Genomic DNA, 23,746 nt, shown 5'->3' with positions numbered 1-23,746 from the left:
TAAAGTCCGGCCCGATCAAATTGATCCAAAACGTAAACAAACACACCTTTTCGCTAACACTTAACTTCGTTAACACTTTTCCTGATGATAAAACAATTAAAAACACGCACACAAGCCTTGTGGTCCACGAACAACATCTTAAGTAAAATATAAACGTAATATTCATTTCATTTATCCATGATTTATTAATAAAAACTAAATGAAAACATTAATTAAGATCCACAGATAGAACTAAAATCCTAGTTTTGACGTTTCGCATTCTAGTAAGTTCTAATTTTTTACGGACTATATAGGCTTTGCACGTACATAAAATGAAATAATTCGTTCAATCGTTCATTCCCGATATAGTTCAGCCATAGCGCATCACTAGAGGTCATTTCAAAATAAAGTCACGTGATCAGTACCGCCATATTTGTTATCTTTTTGGATCAATCCTATTGGAATGCTGTATATATAGTTATTATAAGTTGGAAGGAATAATAGTTTTAGTTATTATTAAAATACTATTACAATAACATACATATAGTATATAGTTATTATAAGTTGTTATAGTTTGTAGTGTAAATAAGTGTGATACTTAATATTATTACGTGGACACTGCAAAATTATTACTGCACTTGTACTTAAAACATTTCTACAATACATAATAAGTGTGAAGTGAAGAAACTTAATAGTGAAAAATGAAAAAGTGAATTAGCTGTGTGGTGTATATTTTAAGTGATAACATTTTTAGTGAACGATAGCGATTTCATTATTATTATTATTTAAAAACAAAGAAACATTTAGAATAATAAATTACTGACAGTTGCGGTGTATCGCTATGCAATATGGATGCTAGCGAGTAGTTTAAAAACTGCTTTCCTGAATGAAATTTTAAACTGAATTAAATTGATTTGAAAATAATTGTGCAGCAAGACAATTTTTATGATAATTCCGTAATAGACTTTGTGTGTGATGATGTGCCCCAAACCGGTTTCTTCAGAAAGGCAATCATGAGAAGATGGTTTTAGACCACATTCTTTTTCAGCGTAGTGAGCATAGGCCCGGTATCCTCTACTTAGTTTATAAAAAGTTACTGATTCAAACAATTTAATTGTTAACTTTGATGGTTACTAATAAAAATTGTCTTGCTTGTGTTAACATATAAAATATTTTGTATCTGCGATCGTTATTTGCTGTGTAACGCTATTAAACAAAAATACACATTCTAATGTGTTCTAATAAATCTTATAGTTCCGAGTGGACAAGTTGGATGACAGCTGGGAAGGCAGTCTGTCCATCGGTGGAGTACCATGCCTGCCCACGGACTGCGTGCCAGACTGCGCCATGCGGCTAGATCCACCCGCTTGGATTTTATCCAGTGATTTGCAGTTCAATGGAACTAATGTGAGTATAACTAGTGTTGTATATAAGTCTCTTGTAGGGACTTCCACACTTTTACTCTGACATTATTGTTTCGATGTTGGAATTTTATCGAATAAAATATGACGTTATAATATAGCGTTGGTAAAGTAAAATTTTATGCCATACTAGCTTGTGCTCGCAACTTCGCCCGCATGGACTTCACAAATTTCAAATCCCTATTTCACCCCCTTAGGGGTTGAATTTTCAAAAATCCTTTCTTACCGGATGTCTACGTCGTAATAGCTATTTGCATGCCGAATTTCAACCCGATCCGTCCAGTAGTTTGAGCTGTACGTTGATAGATCAGTCAGTCAGTCACCTTTTCCTTTTATATATTTAGATACACCGAACTTTAACTTGTAGTTAATCACTCACATTGCGGCGGAGCTGGAAGAGGTGTCGGAGCAGTCGGTGCTGACGCTGCACTTCCGGTTCAACAGCGAGCTGGTGGTGGACGTGGACGGCGCTGTGCTGGCTGTCATCGGCTCCGTGCCCAGGACCTACAGTCACGTTTACCCCCTGGTCGATCTCTATGGAAGAGTTTGTCAGGTACATGCTAAAAGAAGCGGCTTTAACTGGTAGTTAATCACTGACATCGCGGCGGGGCTGGGAGAGGTGACGAGCAGTCGGTGCTGATGCTGTGCTTCCAGTTCAACAGCGTGGATGATAGTTGACGTGGGCGGGGCCGCACTTGCCGTTAACGCTCCCCGTCCAGGACTTACAGTCACATTTACGTCTTTTATTTTATTTACTAGCTGATGCCCGCAGCTTCGCCCGCGTGGATTTAGGTATTTAAAGATCCCGTATAGCCTATGTCACTCAGGAATAATGTAGCTTTCTACTGGTGAAAGAGTTTTTTTAAATCGGTTCAGTAGTTCCAGAGATTACCCCCTACAAACAAACTTAACGACATTACCTCTATAATATTAGTACATATTTGGTGGATGTCTTTCGATTGACTAAGAATTAATCAAATTAAATTGTTTTAGGTCTCAGTTTTACTCCATCCGTACACTGTTGTAACCGGTACATCACTAGACTTGCCGGTAATCGCTGAAAATCGTCGGGAGGAAGAATCTCTAATGGAATTGAATTTTGAAGACCAAGATGAAGATCAGCCATCTACAGAGCGTCTAGATGCGAGACGGCGGCGGAAGACGAAGGCGTACAGTCAAGACAACTTGATGGAGAATTTCGAAGCTTTGATCCCTCAAGCTGGCCCGAGTTCAGACTCTAAACCAGTACTCGATAACGAAACGAGAAACAAAGAAATCAAAAATCAATCCCCATGTCGTACTATGCACCACAGTTTAATTTTGACCCAGCCTTGCGACAACAAAGATGTTCCCTACCAGACGGTCCAACGAAGTCGCTCTTCACACGACTTTTGTCGTATGTCAGATTCACTGTTAGTCAGAGATACGCTTTTACTAACTTACAGTTCTGGATGCAACGACGATGACCGAATCCACGATCAATTCTGCGACACTAACATCCGGCACAACGATCGGTATCCCGAAGCCAACGACGTGGACAATTTGGACAATGAAATAATGGACGCGTTGACTTTCGAAATGGGGAATCTGCCCGATTTGACCGAGGAGCAATCGTCGTCAATAGACGAATCGACGCGGCGCGACGATCTGTGCTCGGAGCCCTTAACCGCTGAGAATTTGAATTATCTCAATGGGATATTGTGTTTGGATCAGGAAGGTGTCGAGGGTCAGAGTTTGGAGGCCGAGTGGGAAGCGTTCGGTGAAGGCTGTGAACATCTGCATCTAGTGTTAAAGTATTGGAATTATTTGGTGCTACCGTATCCGGAATTGCGCCAAGCAGTGTCGTGGGGTCAAGTTAGGTGCTATTGCAACAACTGTCAACCTGAAGCCCAACCTCCTTTAGCAGGTAACTAAAGCCACGTCCACACCTGTGAGCGTCGGGTGTTGAGAGCTTATCTGTTTACGAGCAACATATTTTCACCGCAATTTCGTCGTGATCGTCATCATGGTTAATATTTTTTATATCAATTTTTATTCTATTTGTCACCCTCTAATCTTCACATCAGCATAAATAATTTGACTATTCCAACGCAATTGTCTCTTTTTAACACGATTTTATTTACTCACTCTTTTGTATTGACAAGAGACTGTTTAGTTTTTTTATAGTAACTTTCCGGCTTGAAATTTTAAACAGGTTGGAACTGGATGGCAACGCTACATTAACTTGCTTTCTTGTATGCTGCTAACACTTATTAAATATTACCCTAAAAAAATCTCAAAAGTTTGTGTTTATTAGGGTGGGTGCGCATCGAGCGGATCGACGGCGTAGGGGCGGCGTCGCGCGGCTTCTGGCACATGACGCGCTCGACGCTGGGCGCCGCGCAGGCTGTCAGCGGCGACGGCGGCGTCGCCAAGCGGCCGCGCTCCCTCCCCTCCTCGCCCTCAAACGCTATTTCCTTGGGCGATATGTAAGTACACACTACGATATACGACCAAGTAGGAACTGGGGTAACCCCCAGTTCCTACTTGGTCGTATATCGCTTGATAGTCCAGTGGCATTACATTTTGACACAAAATTGGTTGCCGATAGCTTCATATAAAATGTTCTGCTACTGCAACAGACAACAAACGACAAGTGGGAACGGGTGTAAGCTTAATTTGTCAGGGTTAAACGCTTACTAAGGTGAATGCGTATATGCGTTGTTTTGTATGGTAGCTTAGTAGTTATGACATAATATGTCGTAGATAATCGTTGGTATTCTCACGTATGACGGATAGATCTCGGATGACGGAAGTGCAGTGCGTAATCACCGTAAGGAGATGATTTTGGCAGATCATAGCGAATTAAGCTTGTAGTTCCTTGTATATCACGGACTTCCACAAAGTAACGTCTGCTTCTATCCAATTCCAATTATATGAAGATAGTGGTAATCAGGTTAATTTTTGCAATTTATTTTGTTCTTTTACAGATGGCTAGACGAAGAAGGCAAGCCGCATCATACAATACTGGCGATCGAAATTGACATCGAGTAAGTGTAAAGTATATTTTTTTGTACATGAGAAATTGTCCTATGTCCAACTCTAGGCGGTTTAAGATAAACTTGGATTCGCCAGTTGGTAAATTTTGAATATTATCTGTGCATCATATTCCTTACTGAGGGTCGTGATCCCTTTGAGACCGAGATCTCGTGAGACCTGGGCGCGTTTGGAACCCTCGTAGCTTTAGTTTAAAGTTTGCGTAATAATTATCACCACTATATCTTACAAATCCAACATCTAACCATCAAAAAGAGTAATTTATTACCTATTTTGAATAAATAATTTGACTTTGACTTTAACTTTCCATTAATCACATAATGTAAGGAGTTTTTTTGGGATAATAAGGGGTCCCAAATCCTAATAGAAGTACAGTTTATTAGATAGATAAATGTATAATAGATAGTTGAATAGAAATACAATAGAAAGTTTATTGGAATTATTTTCTCCAGGGGCAACAATGCAGAGAAGGATCGACTGCTGGCATTTTTAATCCACATGAAATCACATGCCGTTTTTGTGGAAGATAATCCTCTTAGTTTAGATGAATAATTTTTCATATTTATTTATTCTAACGATGTGTGCTAAACAAGTTTCCACTAGGTATATTTTTAACTTGGGAAACGTTCCGTGAATTTGTTTAGAAATATTTACCGGTAGAAAACTAGTTTTATTCCCAGTATATATAATTTTAATGCAACAATAGGTTTTTTTTAAACTTAATATCAAGAACGTTAAAGATGATTCGATGTTTTTTCAAGAAATGTTAATTTTGAATGTTTTCACTAGTCGACAAAGTAAAGTTATGTTTAGGACTTATTATTTATCATTGTCATTAATTTTAAATAATTTTCTCAGTTAATCAGTATTTTATGAATCTAATTTTTAAAGTTATTAAGGTTTGGACACACAACACGCGACATAAGTACGGCTTGATAAGGGGCATCTCAGATATGGCTCCCAAAAAGTTGTATTATAAAGAACTATTCAAGAACTATAGTAGGTACCACGTCGGTGTGACGTGCGTTAAATATCCTTATATTACAAATTAAACACGAGTATACGCGCGCGTTCTGTTTATCGATCGCATCTTGTATCTGTTCAAATCTTTTAGTCATTTAAAATTATATCATGCCAATTCCATAGACGCTTTAAAACATTAGAGCTGTCGATTTATCACACAAATAAACTTTAGATGGAAATGATATTATGGAAATGATATCTTCAGCCTTAAAGCCTAGTTCGGACTACATTAGTATTTCATTTGAGTAGCGAGTATTTTAGCTACTAAATTACTCGCTACTCGACTAAAATACTAATTTAGTCCGAACTAGCCTTTAGTACTAGAAATAATAATAAATTTAGCACAAGCCATATTAGACAGCATGCAAGTCATTTCTGGGTCTTTGGTTCTAACAAACCAACCAACGCAGATCTATCAGATCTGAATTGAAAAATGAAAACCTACTATGTAATATCTGGAGTAAAAAAAATGATTTTCCTCAAGACAGTACAGTACTTGTGTGATAAATGGATGGTGAAATAATTGTAAGAGCAACAAAAATGTGTATCTGTACTAGTTACTAGAATAGAAAACAGAATTAGATGTAATTAGGAAACTTTCCTTCAAGTGCAATCAATTTTTAACACACTTTATAAATATAATAAATTGATCACAAATATTATGTATGCAGCGGCGTCTTTCAGTTGTAAATAGGTTGCTCGTTGAACATCTCGTCCTGGTCTCCACAAGTGAGACTATAAAATCGGACTCGCAGTGCGTCACGGGGATTTATTCGTCTGGCTCTCGCCAAACACTCTTCTCAGTAGTTATTCTTGTTCTGGCTCTTGCCGGAGGCGGTTCTCAGTAGACACGGGGTGTCATACTGTAGGTTTTAGAATTTTTGTTGTTACCTGCGTGGCTTCTGTTGTTTGTGGTTGTAGTACTAGGTGAGGTGTGCTAGGTTAGATGGTCGGTCCGGGTGTCGCTATAAGGGGTGATGTGGAGGCGACCTAGGTAAGGTTAGTTAGGGTTGTCTAGACTCATTGCAGACGTTGGTGTCATGACTCTAATACGGTGTTTGACAACTAGTCAAATCAGTAACTTTTTATCAAACTGACGTTTGATAAAAGTTACTGAAAAACGCGCAGTTAGTATGCGATATTCTACGAAATACTGAAATGTGACGTCACATTAAAATGACGTACTTGTTTAGTTTAATCGATAATTTAAAATGGTTATTACACTTTAAACTAACAAAGGATTTTACGTATTTTAGAAGGCCCTCTTATTTTTTAATCACTGAGAAATAATTTATTTTTGATGTAGTCAAATACCCAATTAGTGCGGGCTATAGTGACTGTTGAGGGTAGTTTGTGTTGTCTCTCGTAATGCGAGAGTATCGTTAGTGCGCCCACGAAGGCTCGGCTAATCTATAATGTTGTAATCCTGACTCATCCGGTTTATCAATCATCATCATCTTACGAAGGCGCCGCCAGTTCAGCCTTAATGTACATATTTATATATTTTAGTGATCTTCATATATAGTATATTCATTATATACTTCTCCATTGAATAGAACTGTTGAATTTTAAACTATATAAAAGTATCTAGATAGGATAGGATATTAAGCTTTCAATAGGTATCAAATAGATCTGATTTCTCGTTCTTGAGAAGTTTTCTATAATTTAAATATTGTCAAACCTTAACGTGCATCGTTTCTTCGAGCTATGTAATAGGCTAGTTGACACTTTTTTTAAGTAGGTCTTAAATGGTTAATATTTGTCCTATTAGATCAAAAAAATTAACACTATATTTTTTGCGCCCTAAAAACCGTAAAACTTTAATTTAAAAATATATTTTTCTTAGACAGGTGAAAACACTGTCGGCCATGTTTGGCCGATAGATTATCTGTGCTCTGACGTCATGCATTTGTAAACAACAGCATAACCTACTAAAGTTTAATAAACATGACTTCTATACTAGTTTACATGAAAAATATAGTAATTATCGTTATTGTATCATCCGAGAATGTAAAAACGCATCGATAAAGACCACAGGAAAGTTGTGGATTAGTGTGCCCAGTGAAATAAATATACGTAACACGCGAAGACTTGCTTAAAGGGATCCTATATCACTAACGACTGCAACCCAAATTTATTTTTGCAAAGATCACTTTGTTGTAAGTCTTACTTAATAACTTATTCAATTTATAAAGAGAAAACGATAATTTTTTACGTTTACTATGAGTTTTTAGAAATATATAAAAACTAGCTTATGCTCGTGACTTCGCCCGCGTGGACTTCATAAATTTCAAACCCCCATTTAACCCACTCAGGGGTGGAATTTCAAAAAATCCTTTCCTAGTGGATACCTTCTCTTTACCTACAAAAAACACACCCACCAAATTTCATGTATCTAGAACCAGCTGTTTAGATGTTTAGGCTGTGCATTGATATATAAGTTAGTCAGGACTTGAAATTTTATATATATGGATACTACGTTAGTCAATAGGGATGACATTTGTTTGTTTACATATTTAATGACGTCACATCATGGCTGACAGCGTTTTCTGAGTTTCAAATAAAAATAAAAACTGTATTTTTTTAAATTGGATTTATATATCCATCCTGCGTTTTTAATAATTGTTATTGATATATTTCGTTGTCTTAAGCAAAATACTATAATAAATAATCATTTATTGGACGAAATTAGATATGAGTCAAGTAGCCTATTGCAACTTCAACTTCGGGGCTCATCTAGTAGCTGGTTTCTCTGTTTAGTCTAGGGCGTAACTCTGATTTCTGATATGATTTCCTAAAATTCTTCGAATATGATTCTCTTCATCGCCCGCTGAGTGATTTCGAGCTCTCATCAGGATAGGTTGGTGGACATTGTTATGGCACCATATCTCAGAGCAGCCTAATCGTTGTTGAAAGACTTAGATCTAATTCCAAAATTGTTAAACTACTTACAGTTGAATTGTGAAAATGCTAACAGTTTTTTGAAGTAGTTTAAGTTGAAGTAGTTAGCTTACTAGTCGGCCCGGGTATCGCTATGGGGATGGTGGAGGCGACAGGTAGGGCTTGTTAGTCTTGTCTATTCACATTGGAGACGGTGTGGTCTGATTAGTCTAGGGTGGCAAACTCCTGATTTCTGCTATGATTTCAAAAATTCTTCGAACATGATTCTGTTCATCGCCCGCTGAGGAGTTTTGAGCTCTCATCAGGATAGGTTGGTGGACATTGTTCTGGCACCATATCTCAGCACTGCCTACTCGTTGTTGAAAGACTTGGATCTAATTCTAAAATTGTTAAATTGCTTATAGTTGAATTGTTAAAGTGCATACAGTTTTTTGGACTAGTTTAGGTTGAAGTAGTTAGCTTACTGGTCGGTCCGGGTGTCGCTATGGGGATGGTGGAGGCGACTTAGGTAGGGATTGTTAGTATTGTCTATTCAAATTGGACTTGAAGCTTTAGTTTTATGACACGTAATCGAGGGAAGCAGGCTTCAATTGTTGATGTGTTTACAGTTTATTGGGCTTGCTGAGGTTGAAGTAGCTAGCTAACTGGTCGGCCCGGGCTTTGCTATAAGGGGATGGTGGAGGCGACTTAGGTAGGGTTTGTTAGCTTAGTCTATTCACATTGGACTTAGAGCTTTGGTTTCATTACACGTAACCGAGGGTAGCAGTAGTTGTGGTCGAGGTTAGTTCGGGATTCAACTGTAGAAAAGAAGGTCATTCAACTGTAGAAAAGAAGGTCACTGTCTAGTGTTCACCGGCTGGTGTATTTCCATTGGCCAAATATCTTCCGATTTATTATCATATATTTACAGGCACAAATTTTGTCCTTCACGTTTTTGTGAATTACAATGATGGTTCCTATTGTTTTATTTACCGAATGGATGACGTGTGGATACTTTAGCTTTATGACAAAAGTCACTGAAGTTTCATGGTTCTTTATTATTGGTAAAGTTCTGTCTAATCTAATCTAAATTTGCCTGTTCTATCCCACTACTGGGCAAAGGCCTCCCTCCGATTATTCCGTGCCTTTTCGAGCCACCTAACTGTTTTATCTAATTCATCACGCCATCGTCGCCTCGGCCTGCCACGCTGGCGTTGATAATTCTGAAGAAATTCTGAAGCAGATTTTGCTCACAAGTCGTCTGGCATACTGCATACATGACCTACCCAGTGCCCTCCCATTTAAATAAGCGACTGCAAGACCAACGTGATTTACTCGCGTTAGACGTGATAAGCATATCGAAATAAGTTTTTAAGACACAATTAAGCATCTGTTATAAACAAAGGATAGAACTCCGGTATTTGACAACAGTCATATCAGTATCTTTATATCAAACGTCAAAACACGTGCTTAGTATGCGAGCTTCTATGAAATACTGGCATGTGACGTCACAATGGTTTGACTCGCTTTGTTTGTTTAATCGATAATTTAAAATGGTTATCACACGGACGTGGATTTTACGTATTTTGTAAGATCCTCTATTTAATAATCTCTAAGAAATAATTTATTTTTGACATAGGCAAATACTGGCACCGATTCCTTTGTCTTTCTCTAAACTAAATTTAGAGTATCTGCATCCTTTTCTTTTTAACAATGCTAAAAAGGAACGAAACATGACTTTCACATTTAAATACTCTAAATTTTAGTGCACAATACAAATTTAAACAGTAGGTTCGCGATTGCGCGCTAAAATCACGGGTGTTACCATCTTAAAATTAAATTTAGAACTGTCAAACTGCGTCTGTCCTTTTCATATTACATTAGTAAGAAGACGATGCGAATACTCTAAAATTAGCTTGTGCTCAGAATCGGTGCCACTGTATTGCAATTCCTCGCGGGCGGCCTCATTGGTCAATTTCACAAGCAGTTTCTACACAACCGTTACAATATATCGAGTCGGGACATCGAACCATTAATGCAAACGCGAACATGTTGTATCAATTGCACGCTTATTTATGTTTGTGATCTCATATTATTCGAAAATTCGAATGTAGTAGATGTTCGTGATTTTAGTGAGCTATTTTTTTTTAAAGTTTGATACTTGGTGTGTCGTTTTTTTCTTGTAAATCTATTTGTATCATATTTTAAATATTATAACTAAGGTTATCATGAATATGTCAAAGGGACGGATGGCATTTGTTTGTAAACGCTTTAGGAGTCATTATGAATCTTGGTAATGTTTTGTATATTGTCTTTTTATTTAGAGCTCTGTAATATTTTGGTAGTGAAATGTTTAAATAATTGAAATAGAGAGATTGAGACGCGTGCCAGTTGTTAGTTATTTTATAAAAGCTGTAAATTTGTCTCTCTATTGTCCCCAACACAGAACAACGATCACCGGCTATGAAGTTTAGATTTTTGGGAGATAACAAGTTATTAAGGTGTAAAAAATCTTACGTCAAAGTATAAAGTCGATTTTGTTTTATATTTGCTTCTGAATAGTATTAGAAATTACGTCATGCATTGCCAGAGACAGTATGGTGGGCAACCCGTGCCCGATTACAATCTATTCTATTCTATAATAATGAAGGTCTGGCATGCGCTGGCTCTTAGTGCGGACAGGGCGGAAGTAGCTCAACACCGAAAAGTCATCTTTAAAACCATGTCATTTCTGACATCGTACATAAATATAACATTATTTTTATCTTAAAGTTCTTGCTACACACACACAACACACAAGATGGCCTGAATTTTATTGAGATTTGTATAAAACATGCGCCACTTGTGCGTCCCTTTAAGTGAGAAAGGAATATATTTAAGAAATATATCTATTAGAATCATAGTCACGCTGTGATCTGTCGGTGTTTTCATCGGTACATTTTTATAAAACGGTAGTGCCTCACTGTAACTAGCGCATAGATATTTTAAAATAAATTATCTTCCAGTGGCAGGTATGGCAGTTTGTTCAGATATTACCTTTTTATATACTAAGGAGTTTATAGGCAATATGTTACATACATATTATTATACCTGCACTATAAAAATGTATTTCTTATATAATACCGCCCAAACCCGATTTCAGGACAAACTAGTTTTGCCTAGGCTAAACTAGTTATTCTTATACGCGACAGGATGAACCAGTTTAGGCTAGGCAAAACTAGTTTGTCCTAAGCCCGATAAGATAAACCAGTTTACAAACAAAAATTACATGAAAAGTCAACAAAAAATAAACTATATAGGAAAAACAGGCATAGAGAACTTAGGCTGCAAGAGCGAGCGTAGCAAGCTTGGGACTCGGGGCACCCCGACTCGGATGGGTTAGGTTAGAAGAGGTTCCCCTTCGTGGTTTTTTCTTTTTAAACCACCCAGAAAAAGGAGCCCCGCTAAGCGGGGCTCCGTCGACCTGGCCTCTGTCGTGGTAGTGTTCATCACTTTTGCAAAGTAAAACATTTGTTAATAGAATGTTTGTCGAGTGTTTTTTTTGTAATTTACATCAGGATCAACTAGTTTGGCCTAGCCTAAACTGGTCTATCCTATCGGGCTTAGTACAAATTAGTTTGAACTAGCCTAAACTGGTTCATCCTATCGCGTGTAGGAAGAACTATTTTAGCCTAGGCAAAACTAGTTTGTCCTGGAAATCGGGTTTGGCCGGTAACATATACATGTTTATTGCCTGCAAATTACTTTTAGTTTTTCTTTAACATGAAATAGTGACATTTCGTAAAAAAAACTTTTATTTTTAGACTCCAGAAAGTCTTCATAATTTTAGCACATTGAAACATATTTCGATATCATTAGTTGTGTATAATTTCTTGCAGTATAGTTATGTACTTTATATCAAATGCATTTTGTACCAAAGACTGCTACAAAAAGTGTTTTAAAGATGCGTAAGATGCGTACTGACCAGGAGCATATTTTGCTTGTAATGCAACAGCTCTGATTGGAGCGTTATATTGGCGAATACGCCAAGCCGAACATTATATTATAATATTTAACTGTAATTACATGCTACAAATTGGAACATGTCTGTACCGTGTGCAGTAAGGCTGCCTGTCCACTGGTGTGGAGCGGAGCGGAGATGTGTTGAGCAAACCAATCAGATTGTTGGTAAATACAAAGTGGACCAAAACTCTGATTGGTTAACTATACACATCTCCGCTCCGCTCCGCACCGGTGGACAGGTAGCCTAAGTAGTGTGTGGTATGAAAGCGAATGTTCCTCTGGGCAGTGCTAATTTAAGTTGGCTTCCGTGTATATGATATGTGATCTTGATTGTAGAACAACGAATTATTCGCAAATGTCTTTACACTTTCAATACTAGCTTGTAGTTTTTATAATATATGAGCATAAATTATCTTATACAGTATTATCGTGCAGCCTCAAAGGAGTTTAGTATGCATCAATGTAGGTTATTTTTAAAGATACTCAACATCTTAAATTTTAAAGGCTAGTTTGGTGCTTAGTGAAGTTTGAGATAAATGAAATATCGTCTTAGCTCAAGGTGTGAAGGTTCTTATTAACCGACTTCAAAAAAGGAGGAGGTTCTCAATTCGACTGTATGTTTTTTTTTGTTAGTCCGTTTGTTATCATAATAGAACAGCAAAATAATTTGCTTATGTGTTACGTTTACGTTACGTTACGTAAGTTACGTTTTTCTTCATAATATTCTTGGTTAATACATTTAATTTTTTTTTTGTATTACTTCACCTCTATGCTTCACACTATTTACTGACATCATTAATTTGATAAAATTTTGTTTTTGAGTCATGTTTAAGTCACATTCTAAAATATTCCTCCTATAACCTATATCTCCTGTAATAGAAGTGTAAAGCAAAATGAAAAAGATGCCTTTAAAGAGCTGAACTTTACTGTTCAAGTTCTGCGACTCTGCGCCAATGTCCGTTAGCCCCGTTTTTTTAATGGCCAGTATCTTATAAAAACATATTTAATGCTTGGTTAGCGTTTCAAAAACTAATAATAAGAATCAGACATATATTAGTAATAAGCTGATTTTCTATCTTGTGAATTCATAATAATAATTGTTGCTGTCAAACAAACATTTACTTTTATTCATAACATTATTTTAGTAATATTATTCAGTATTATTTTTCCATTAATTAGGGGTGTCAACAAATTACAATTGTATGTAATGTTTATGAAGATTTGTTTAACTGTGCAATATTTTGTTTGAATTTTAAGTTCGTTCAAAGCGTTAAGCAAGCTGTAATCGATGTTGTCACCAAATAAATACTCAAAATTTTCTGTAATTGTTTTTATTATATGGTATATAAAAGGTGATTTTGGATTTTATTATTATTTGAATAAAGTAGTAAATTTCGATACTTGTGTTTTTGTTGGTAATAAAACGAATTGTTTTGTATTTCAAGTTTTATAACCAGTCAATAAAGTTTGATAATGAATCTATGCAAATCAAAGTTAATAAATAACAATGCCCGATTTATAATATATCCTAATATAATATTTTGGAAACAATAAAATGATTTTATTGAACTATTACACGGTTTTTCTTTATGAATTCATCATCATCATCATCATCAAAACCCATCACGGGCTCATCAATAGTGAGATCTCTTCTCGAATTAAGAAGGGTTTGGCCATTTGGCCACCACATTAGGTGGATTGGCAGACTTCACACGGCTGGCTTTGAGAACATTATGGAGAACTCTCAGGCATGCAGGGTTTCCTTCACCGTTGTACATTCAGCTATGTGACTTCGATGTGGAGTAGTTTATCAAAACTAGGTTCAAGAATCAAGCCCTCTTAAGGTAGATACATAATTTTTCAGATTATTTAGGACTAGCTAACGCCCGTGACTTCGTCAGCGTGGACCACACAAATTTCAAACTCCTGAATTACCCCCTTTAGGGATTGAGGGAAGGGAGGGAAATTGATTTGGAAAGGATTAATTAATACAATACAGTCCATGAAAATCATCTTTGTAATTGGTTATCCAATGTTTACAACAATAAGATCTTATCCAGGCTGACATACATAAATGTAAAAGCCTGTTAATAAAAGATTTAAAAAAAGATCTTTTCCAAAAGTGTTTCTTAACTAAGTACTTAAAATAAAATAAAATTATCACTGTTCTTTGTAAAGTAATTCAGGGTTTCAAGCAGTTATAATTTTTTCTATCAGTATTCTTTAATAAAATGTTACTCATCGCTAGGAGATTGGCGGAACCGATCACTGGTTACCTCTTTTCCCAACGACAGGTATATTTTTATAGTGGTGGGTACACGGGTCGTCCACCATGCCTGTTAAAACAACGAACTGTCGCGATTTTATATGCCAATTAAAAGCAATAACTTTTATAATGATTTTTAATTAAACGAAATAAACTGATGTTTCCTAGCTTGTTATATTTATTCAAAAATAGTGTTGTAACAAAAAGAAAAAGATATGAATCACTGACTGATAAATGACACGAAGAGATGAGGATCTATAGATAGTAGGTATAATATATTAAATTCGTTCGTGGCCCGCATGGTTAATAACACGGAGGGTTCATAACATGACTTCGTAACCATAAGTCATGTGTTCGATTTCCATCTCGGACAAACTTTTGCGTGACGAATAGTCGTGTGTCTTGAATTGGGTGTGACTTATCTATTTACATATAGGTATACGTACGTGCGTATTGTATAAAAAATATACGTACGCAAATGCGTATGTGTATTATAATATGAAAATTGTGCGAGCTCAATCTAAAATAAAGAAGTATGTAGAAACTGGTTCATTGAAAAACTCATAATGACAACACTCAACAGAACTACATCATCAGTTTACTTCATTTAGCGAAAAAAATAAGACTTTAGCTGTATCTAATTTTATTTTCTCCACGACAGATACATAATATTGGGTCAAAGTACTTAGAGTATAAATAAGAAAACTTATTACGCAACATTTAACAATAAAGAATGGTGGCGAGACCATTCGATTGCCCTATTATATTATTTATAAATTAAGTGAAATCCTAAATTAATTTGAGAACCAGACGTATCATTAAGACAAAAAATTCAGTAAATAGTATAAGCTAATCATTTTAATTCGGGTAGTGAGAGAAATAGGAGCAAATAGCTCAGAGACGGAAAAGTAGGTATGTATGTACCTACTATTCGTCGTTTATTTACCTACTAGGTAAATAAACGATTGACAACGAGCAACAAACTTAGTGGTCAGTCTATATATTATCTCACCAAAGCGGAATTACGATAAATAACTTTTATATAACTTCTACTTAAAATGCATCTAAAATAGTGAGTTATAACACTCGGGCGACATCAATAGGTAATAATGTAAATATGTTCAAGAAAATACATTTTTACTAAGTGTTTATTGATCTATCAAAGAGCTTTGCGAAGAACAAGTGTTTACAGAATTATTATTATCGATCATGTCTAAACATCAAGATTCGACATAGAACATCCATCATCGCACATCTAAATTCCGGACCCGATGACGTTAGGCACTGGAGCAAAAACGTCCCAGTGGGAAGAAAACAGCGTCAAGTGCGAAAAAGATTAAGTAAATAATTAATTATTGATCGTCGGTCGACAGGTCCGTTTTGCTTTGGGCCGAGAGAGCGTTTCCTGGGCTCTTGTGTGGAGTTTACCAAACTTTGCATTTCTTGACTGGGTTCATCGGAGAACCGACGGGGCATTTGAAGTCGGAAGCGAACTCTTCCATGTTGGACACGGGTCCGACGACGCGGAAACGGCCTGGCGCGTGGAAACCGGTCGTGATCCGGAGTTTGATGGCTTCGTTGCGGTACACCGAGCACCATGTGTTTGCTGCGCTCATCCAGAAAAGCTGCAAAAAATCACCTTTATTTTTAAAGAAACCCAAAAATAACGTGGCACCTCTCTTGAAGTTGGAGAAGCAACAACGTTACCCTTTGTTAAAGTACCGGACCATTTGAGCAGATTTTTTAACGGGATTAACGGGAACTTATAAGTAAGTTTATTTTGGAGGTCATAGCTGGTTCAGATTTTATTTTGCCACATAATTATATTTGAAATAAACCAAGTGAGCTATCCATATTATTTAATGGTTTTGTATTAAATCGAACTTTGGTATTATAATGATTATATTATAAAACTATATGGTTTATATTATTAAATAAACTAAAAGGTAACATAATAAAAAGAGGCAGTAAGTATTGCTGACCAGCGTACTTCTCGTTTTATACATACATATACATATTTGCGCATTTACCTGTCTAGGACTATATTTTTCGAGACCTGGTAGACGAGCCTCTTCCCCATGTCGCTGCGTCCAAGCTTGATAAGCATAATAAGCTTCCTTAATTCCGCCGTTGTCAGCAATATTTTCTCCTTGAGTATTTACGCCGTTAAGCTAGAAAGGATTAGAAAAGGTTAAAGGAGACCATTAATAAATTTACTTTTTTATAATATATGTTTTATTTTTAAGTTATAATATATTTACTTATTTATATGTTCTTACCTTCATGTTCACTTCCTTTACAGTGTAGTTTGAGTATTGATCAATGATACATTTGGCTTTCTCCAAGTACTTTTGTTTAGTCATTTCTTGCCACCAATCAATCAAATTACCATTTTTATCAAATTGACGACCCTGTAAATAATTAAATAATTTTATTTATCAAGACATATTTTCAGGTTTTCATAAGTTTTAAAGCAACGAATATTAAGTACAACATTCAAAATTATTATATAGCAATTAAGTAAATATTTATTTGGTTCACAACAACAAGCTGATTAGGTATTACTGAAACATGCTTTTTTCTTGTGAGAATGTAGAACCACTTACAGGTAACCGCAGCTTGTATTTAATAGAAAAATTTATAGCTAGTTAGTCATATCAAGATATACTAAATACTACGACAAAGAAACAAAATACCTATTAGTTTGACTAAAAATCGGATATAGGTACTTTTGTCCAAGGTAATAATATCTCAGTGTGTAAAAAAACAAGCAAAGCTTTAATGCAACTCCTAGGTGCATTATAAACTATTTCAATAACTATTAGTGCAAAAATGTAAAACACCTACATCCATAGTGAAAAAAAACTTGATATCAATCTTTTCCACTATGTATAAGCTGAAACCCATAAAAAAATACCTGATCATCAAATCCATGAGTAATTTCGTGACCAATAACAAAACCTATGGCGCCATAGTTCATATAAGCTGGACGCTGGGCTGAGAAAAATGCTCCTTGCAGGATACCGGCTGGGAATTCTGTTCGGAGAACAAAGGTAAAATAGTTATTTGTTATGCTAGGCTGCAAAGTTGTTATTTTGGCGCGAGAATTTGTATTGAATTCCGAGCCAGCCTAAGGTTAAACCACGAGTGAAACGAGTGGTTCAAAGATAGAATCTCCTTAGATATACTGTGCTTGTAGTTTGCTTTTACCATAAGTGCTAACTACACATGCCGTCAAGAAAAACGCATAATTTTATGCAGCAATAAAAATGAATGACGGACCCATGCCCCATGGAGCTGTGTATCAGCTTAGCTTTCTCGAACCATTAACGCGGCAGAATAGACAACCCCGTCGTTGCACCTCTCTTTGTATCAAGTAGATAACTCAGCCACTCCCACAAGTCAAGGTCAGAGCTTGACGTCATGCATAGCTAAGAAATTTATACTCACGTATGCTGTTTTCAATAGAGGAGTAGAAGGCGTTCACAATGGCGGGACGGCCATGGGTCACCCAGTCGGTCTTGTTGACTGGCTCACGGAGTCTACTGAACAGGTACTCGGTACCAAAGAGGGTGAGGTTCAGAACAGACTCCATAAGCTTGTCAGATGACATCTCCAGCTGTTTGAAATTAACAAATGAATATTTTAATGATTGTGTTTAGGGTAAATGATACTCACGGAGTGGAATGGGGTCAAATCTTTTTAATAACAATTTGAATTCAGTTTTATGCTTTATATTATATGGTTGAAATTGGTATCTATATTGAAATTTGAAAACAAAATAACATAGGTAACATATTTTTGGTCGCCTTTGGCTCTATACAAATCTTACAGCTTACCCCAGCGTAGAATTGTGTCAGTTTGTCATTGTCGAGCATTTCATTCGGGTAGGCGATGTGAGAAGCCATTGCGTCTGCCTTTTCAAGCGCTTCTTTGCGCGTCATCTCGTCCATCCAGTCCACTTCAGTGAGCGTTTTTCGGAATTGTTGCCTGCGAAATATTATATGAATACTCAACAAATAATTTATTTTCACATGTAACGAAATATTCTTACGATATATTATAAAGATTATATACGACTAGCTGATCCCTACGACTTCGCCCGCGTAGATTTTAGGTTTTTAAAGATCCCGTATAGCCTATGTCACTCAGGAATAATGTAGCTTTCTACTGGTGAATTTTTAAAATCGGTTTAGTAGTTCCAAAGATTACCCCCTACAAACAAACTTAACGACATTACCTCTTTATATAATAGTATAGATTTATAACAAAGTACCTAGGCGAGCGACTGAGGGTAGCTCCAGGTATTTCGAGTTTATTTTTATGTGACACCGAATTTTCTCAGTGATAATAACTATCCAGATAGACTTGGATTGTAAAATATTATCTAATCCAAAACTTTATCCAAATCGTTAGAGCCGTATCTGAGAGACCAATTTCAAATGGTTTCAAATGCCTAACAGTAACAAGTAGTTTTCTATAAAAGTAGGTGGCTACATATACGTAGTCTATACAAAATTTAATTTGCTTAATAGGTGGGTCTCCTCTTAGAACAAGAAAGGTTTGGCCATAGTCTACCACGCTGGCCAGTATGTGGATTCACAGATTTCATACACCTTTGAGAACGTTATGGAAAACTTGGCCGTGTAGGTTTCCTAACAATGTTTTCCTTCACCGTTAAAGCAAGTAGTATTTTAATACTAATCTTCGAAAAGTTGTAGCATTAGAGGTGCGTGACCGGGATCGAATCTCGGACCCTCCGACAACCTAAGTAATGTAAAAGGTTATACTCACCTAATATCGTTAACCATTTCTAACGCGTTGGCCTTAGAGTTTTCGTTGAAATATTTCCTGATGTAGAGGGCTCCCACGGCGATAGACATGCTAAACGTAAAAAAAAAAGATAATTATTATAACTAAACCTTGCACCATACCTTACACAGATAAAGATGAATTTAAATTATAATTTAACTACAATGGATGTACGCCGGGCATTACTAAATAATTTTAAATACATTTCAAAAATTGCGTAACCGGCAGGAATCTTTAAAATTATTTAGTAATTTCCTTGAAGTGTAAGTAAAACACTAAAAAATTATTATAAAAAAAATACGCCGGGCTTCTTTACAGAAACATGTCTTTTCTAAAAACAATTTTGATGGCTTTTTAATTGCAGCATCGATCCAACATCCAACATCTGACCATCAAAAAGAGTAATTTATTACCTATTTTGAATAAATCATTTGACTTTGACTTTGCAGTTTATCTAATAAGCTTTTATAATAATCGAACCAAACTGTAATACTAAGTACCTTGCACTGGCAGTGTCAGCACATTCCTTCCACCGACTCTCGCGCTCAGTTTTGCCGGAGAGTGCAGTCACATAGGCCAGTTGCCGTCGACGCAAATCCTCTGTCAAGTAAGACACGGAAGCACCTGCCACACGCCACATTACGTAGTTGGCTTGTACACGTTTGGGAGTATTCTCTAGAAGGTCCTGTTGTAGAAAAAAAAACTATTGTAATAAACATAAAAATATTATTTTTTCAAACAAACATTTATGAGTGATTTTGAATACTCAAAAGAATCTACCACTGTGGTTGGTACCAAAATGCCATTCCTACTGAGAAGAACCAGCTAGCAACTCTGTGATCGAATGGCACTACTTGGAACTAATGCGACTGCAGAGATTATACGAAGAGGTCTATTATCATGCATTTGCATATTCGCCCTCTCGTCCCATCTCACTATTCGCCAGTAATGTAATCTCTTGGAAGCACAACGCGCTTAAAATGGTTTTTGGGTTCACTTGTATGACCAATTGATGTATATTATATTCCGCAAAGTATGTCCGATAACATTAAATATGATAATCAGAAAGATGATTGCCTGTCTGCTAGCTTTTTGTTACCCATTAGATTCTGACGATATTTGGAAGTTAGTTAGCTTATCTGTGCCTATCCCCGACATGGACATGAGCTACTTTTTACCCGTCCCGGATAATTCCCACGGGATTTAAAAAATCTAAATCCACTTAGATGAAGTCGCGGGTGACACTTTATACAGAGATAGCTTGCATGCTGCTAGCAACAGAGGTAACTATTTATTTAGTAAAATCAAAGAGTTTCCATGGATTTTAAAAAACCTAAATTCTTGTAGATAAAGTATCATGTAATAAAATACGGAGGCATTTAGCCGCGGGAGATCAGCAACGGAATTTCCGTGCAATCTAAGGCAGTGGTCCGACCGCCGATGATGAACGAGAAACGAGTAGAACTAGAAACTTAAACGAGTTGGCGATCAGTGGGAAGCGAGTGTGTAGTTTCGATAGTTTTGTCGCCGGGCTATAAGCGAGTATGCAAGTGCGACGAGCGATTACTCGCGCCATTTGCCTGCGGTCGCTCAGTCCTGTGCAAATCTGCGCGCGCGTTACACGTGTTCAAGCAAGCGTGCATCGCTAAGCGAGTCGTCGCCGGCAGTGTGAACAGTCAGAGAGCAATTACTGTTAATATACGTATCTCTTTAGTTTACACGAAATGTACATTTATTGTGCGTTTCTTGAGAGAGAAAATCGCTGATAGTCGTTTTCTCGTCGGCGGCCAGACCACTGCCATAGTAGTTCTGTCAACATTGCTGATCAACAGTACCTACTACTGGGGATAAAGGATAGTCAATATGAGTTCATGCTTACGAACCTCGAGATCGCTCATATATTTGGGAACGTTGACTATGGCGATTTCGTTTAAGCCAATTTGGATGTGAGGAGCCAGGAGGCGATTGATGTAAGTCAGCCAGGGGATCCTACAAACGAAAAACAAATAATTTATACTTAGTTAAAAAAATTCACACAAAACATTATGTAAGTAGACACGTTTGATGTCACGTAGACTTTGAAGTAATTATAGAAATGTTGAACTTACGGGGGTGACATATTCAACCATGGTCCATGACTAAACCCCCAAAAAAAATAAAGAGAAAAAAAAATGACCCGTAAAAAGGAGAGAACACGTAAAGCTGTCGGTCCTGCGCCTGATCTTTCTCAAGTCATATCAGATTGATGACCCATCGCTATGAGAGTAAGGAAAGAAGGAGAAAGTGTACTAGATATGTTTGCGCTCACATGTATGCACTATAATTTTCCCACGCTGATATTATGGCTAACCTTTGTGAACATTAGTCGTCGTGACAGGTTTGACTGGGAGGATGTTCATCATCATCTTCATGATCAACCCATCGCCACCGCATTACTAAGCACGTGTCTCTTCTCAGAATAAGAAGGGTTTAGGCTATAGTCCGCCATGCTGGCCCAATGCGAATTGGTAGACTTCACACACCTTTTAGAACATTATGGAATAATCACTTCCCATATTATAAATGCGAAAATTGTGTTTGTTTGTTGGTTTGTTGGTTCGTCCTTCAATCACGTCGCCACGGAGCAACGGATCGACGTGATTTTTTGCATGGGTATAGTTTAAGACCAGAGAGTGACATAGGCTACTTTTTATCCCAGAAAATCAAAGACTTCCCACGGGATTTTTAAAAACCTAAATCCACGCGTACGAAGTCGTGGGCATCAGCTAGTAAATAATAATTAATCGATGGCTGTTCATTTTGTAAATCAAGGTTTAGAATTTATATCAAAAAGTCGTCAGCATTTCCGAAATAGACTTTTCTGTTGTTTTAGTTATTGTTGTTGTTATAGGGGCACAGTTGTTAAGAGGATCCATACACGAGTAGTTGTCAATTGCTCAAGAGTTCTTGTGAATGACAATGAAAGGCTTGTAGTCGCTATGGAGTCGCGTGTTGTAGAGGTTGGTCATGACCACTGAAATAGAAGTATAGTACGTGACAGGTCAAGATGGCAAGCGGGGTATGAGGTGGGTGGCGCCTCGTACACCCGCACATCATCCGTGTTTGATCACACCGGGTTAGTATGCGTTGCCATCTCGACCTCTCCCGGACTATAGTCATGATTGCTTCAAGGTACCTGTGCATGGTCGTTCTAAATGACATCTAAGCCATAAATACCTTGGGGACTAAGTTACAAATACCTAGGGAACTTCTGCTGCAGCTCACGAATCGTCATCGGATTGTAGAGGCTCGTCGCATTACGACGTTTTTCTAATGGCAAGGATATCTGGAAAGAAACAAACGAAGCAATTATTTGACTCCACATGCCCGAGTGTAGTGGCGTGTTAAAGGGTTAAAATTACAAAAAACATTTCCTTACTACTATTTAATTATGCCGTTTGGTTGAGAACAAAATGGAAATTAAATTCCTGATAGTTCGTCGGGAACGGAACCCTAAAAATAAGAATTGCGGGCTACGCTTTTTGCAATCCACATCAATTGACGGCCGTCACCACCGTAATTAAACCAATCTGCCGAAACCTTGGGGCGCGGAACTCTTACCAGACAATACATACACCATATATCAGGTGGTACGCAGTCAACGGGCCAAATTGCTTAAGAGCCCGCTTCATCGAAACGATAACTCGTAGGCGGGTGGAGACTCAAATGGTGCTGTTTCCACAGATGACAGAAACATCGCGTCGGAAATATATGTGCGTGTCATTCTTTCCCTCTAAGTTCTAACCACACCTCACCCCGAGACAGGCTGGGTGAAATTTCCAAATCGTCGTTTGGAATTGTGCATATTTTTCAAAACAAAACATTTTTTTACATCTAATCTACATTAAAGATATTTGAAATTATTATGAAATAAAATATGACATGCAGTTGTTAATTTTTCAATCTTCTAGTTACTTAGTTTTATAATTTATAGAAAAAAATAGAGAATTGCAAGGGCCCATAACTTTGGAAATAAATAAAATTTTTCTTTAATAATTGTTTTTTTGATAAATTGATATGTGGTTTAATTATAGATCTAGAACTACAAAGAGTAGAATAACAGGTGTAACTAGCACAATCTTTACGCTTACTTGGAGGGGAAAAGGAGAATATTAGTCATGATAAACATGGCTACTCTATTAATATGTATGGCACCGCTTCCGACCTATGTAAGTATACCAAGTAGAGATTTGTTTTCATTATTCAATTTCTTTTATTTAATTAGGAAGTATGAAACAAATAAGAACAGGTTTTGTCAACATGTGGGGTCGTCTTAACAGATTGAAAT

At 36.9% G+C, this 23,746-nt stretch overlaps 2 protein-coding genes across 4 annotated transcripts in view; one reads left to right on the top strand and one right to left on the bottom strand.

Annotated features, from left to right (window-relative positions):
• Positions 1-13,739, top strand: part of Neurl4 (neuralized E3 ubiquitin protein ligase 4) — a 47,006-nt gene extending 33,267 nt beyond the window's left edge. For both annotated transcript variants that reach the window (XM_034983311.2, XM_069509135.1), the window contains exons 26-31: positions 1,234-1,386; positions 1,768-1,953; positions 2,394-3,306; positions 3,697-3,868; positions 4,370-4,429; positions 4,889-13,739. In XM_034983311.2, coding sequence (XP_034839202.1) covers positions 1,234-1,386; positions 1,768-1,953; positions 2,394-3,306; positions 3,697-3,868; positions 4,370-4,429; positions 4,889-4,988 — 1,584 coding nt within the window. In that variant the 3' untranslated portion in view covers positions 4,989-13,739. The remainder of the gene's footprint in view (positions 1-1,233; positions 1,387-1,767; positions 1,954-2,393; positions 3,307-3,696; positions 3,869-4,369; positions 4,430-4,888) is intronic.
• A 601-nt stretch (positions 13,740-14,340) lies between these two features.
• The window catches only part of Nep2 (Neprilysin 2), a 73,754-nt gene continuing 64,348 nt past the window's right edge, over positions 14,341-23,746 (bottom strand). For both annotated transcript variants that reach the window (XM_034983318.2, XM_069509139.1), the window contains 10 exons: positions 22,659-22,744; positions 21,303-21,408; positions 19,920-20,104; positions 19,402-19,491; positions 18,447-18,597; positions 18,058-18,226; positions 17,525-17,643; positions 16,887-17,018; positions 16,638-16,778; positions 14,341-16,232 (listed from right to left, as the gene is read on the bottom strand). In XM_034983318.2, the coding sequence (XP_034839209.1) occupies positions 16,032-16,232; positions 16,638-16,778; positions 16,887-17,018; positions 17,525-17,643; positions 18,058-18,226; positions 18,447-18,597; positions 19,402-19,491; positions 19,920-20,104; positions 21,303-21,408; positions 22,659-22,744 (1,380 nt within the window). In that variant the 3' untranslated portion in view covers positions 14,341-16,031. The remainder of the gene's footprint in view (positions 16,233-16,637; positions 16,779-16,886; positions 17,019-17,524; positions 17,644-18,057; positions 18,227-18,446; positions 18,598-19,401; positions 19,492-19,919; positions 20,105-21,302; positions 21,409-22,658; positions 22,745-23,746) is intronic.

This window comes from Maniola hyperantus, chromosome Z, assembly GCF_902806685.2.
Source record: "Maniola hyperantus chromosome Z, iAphHyp1.2, whole genome shotgun sequence".
Lineage (NCBI taxonomy): Eukaryota > Metazoa > Arthropoda > Insecta > Lepidoptera > Nymphalidae > Maniola > Maniola hyperantus.
Note: the sequence above shows the minus strand (reverse complement) of the source record. Positions and strands in the feature narration are given on the sequence as shown.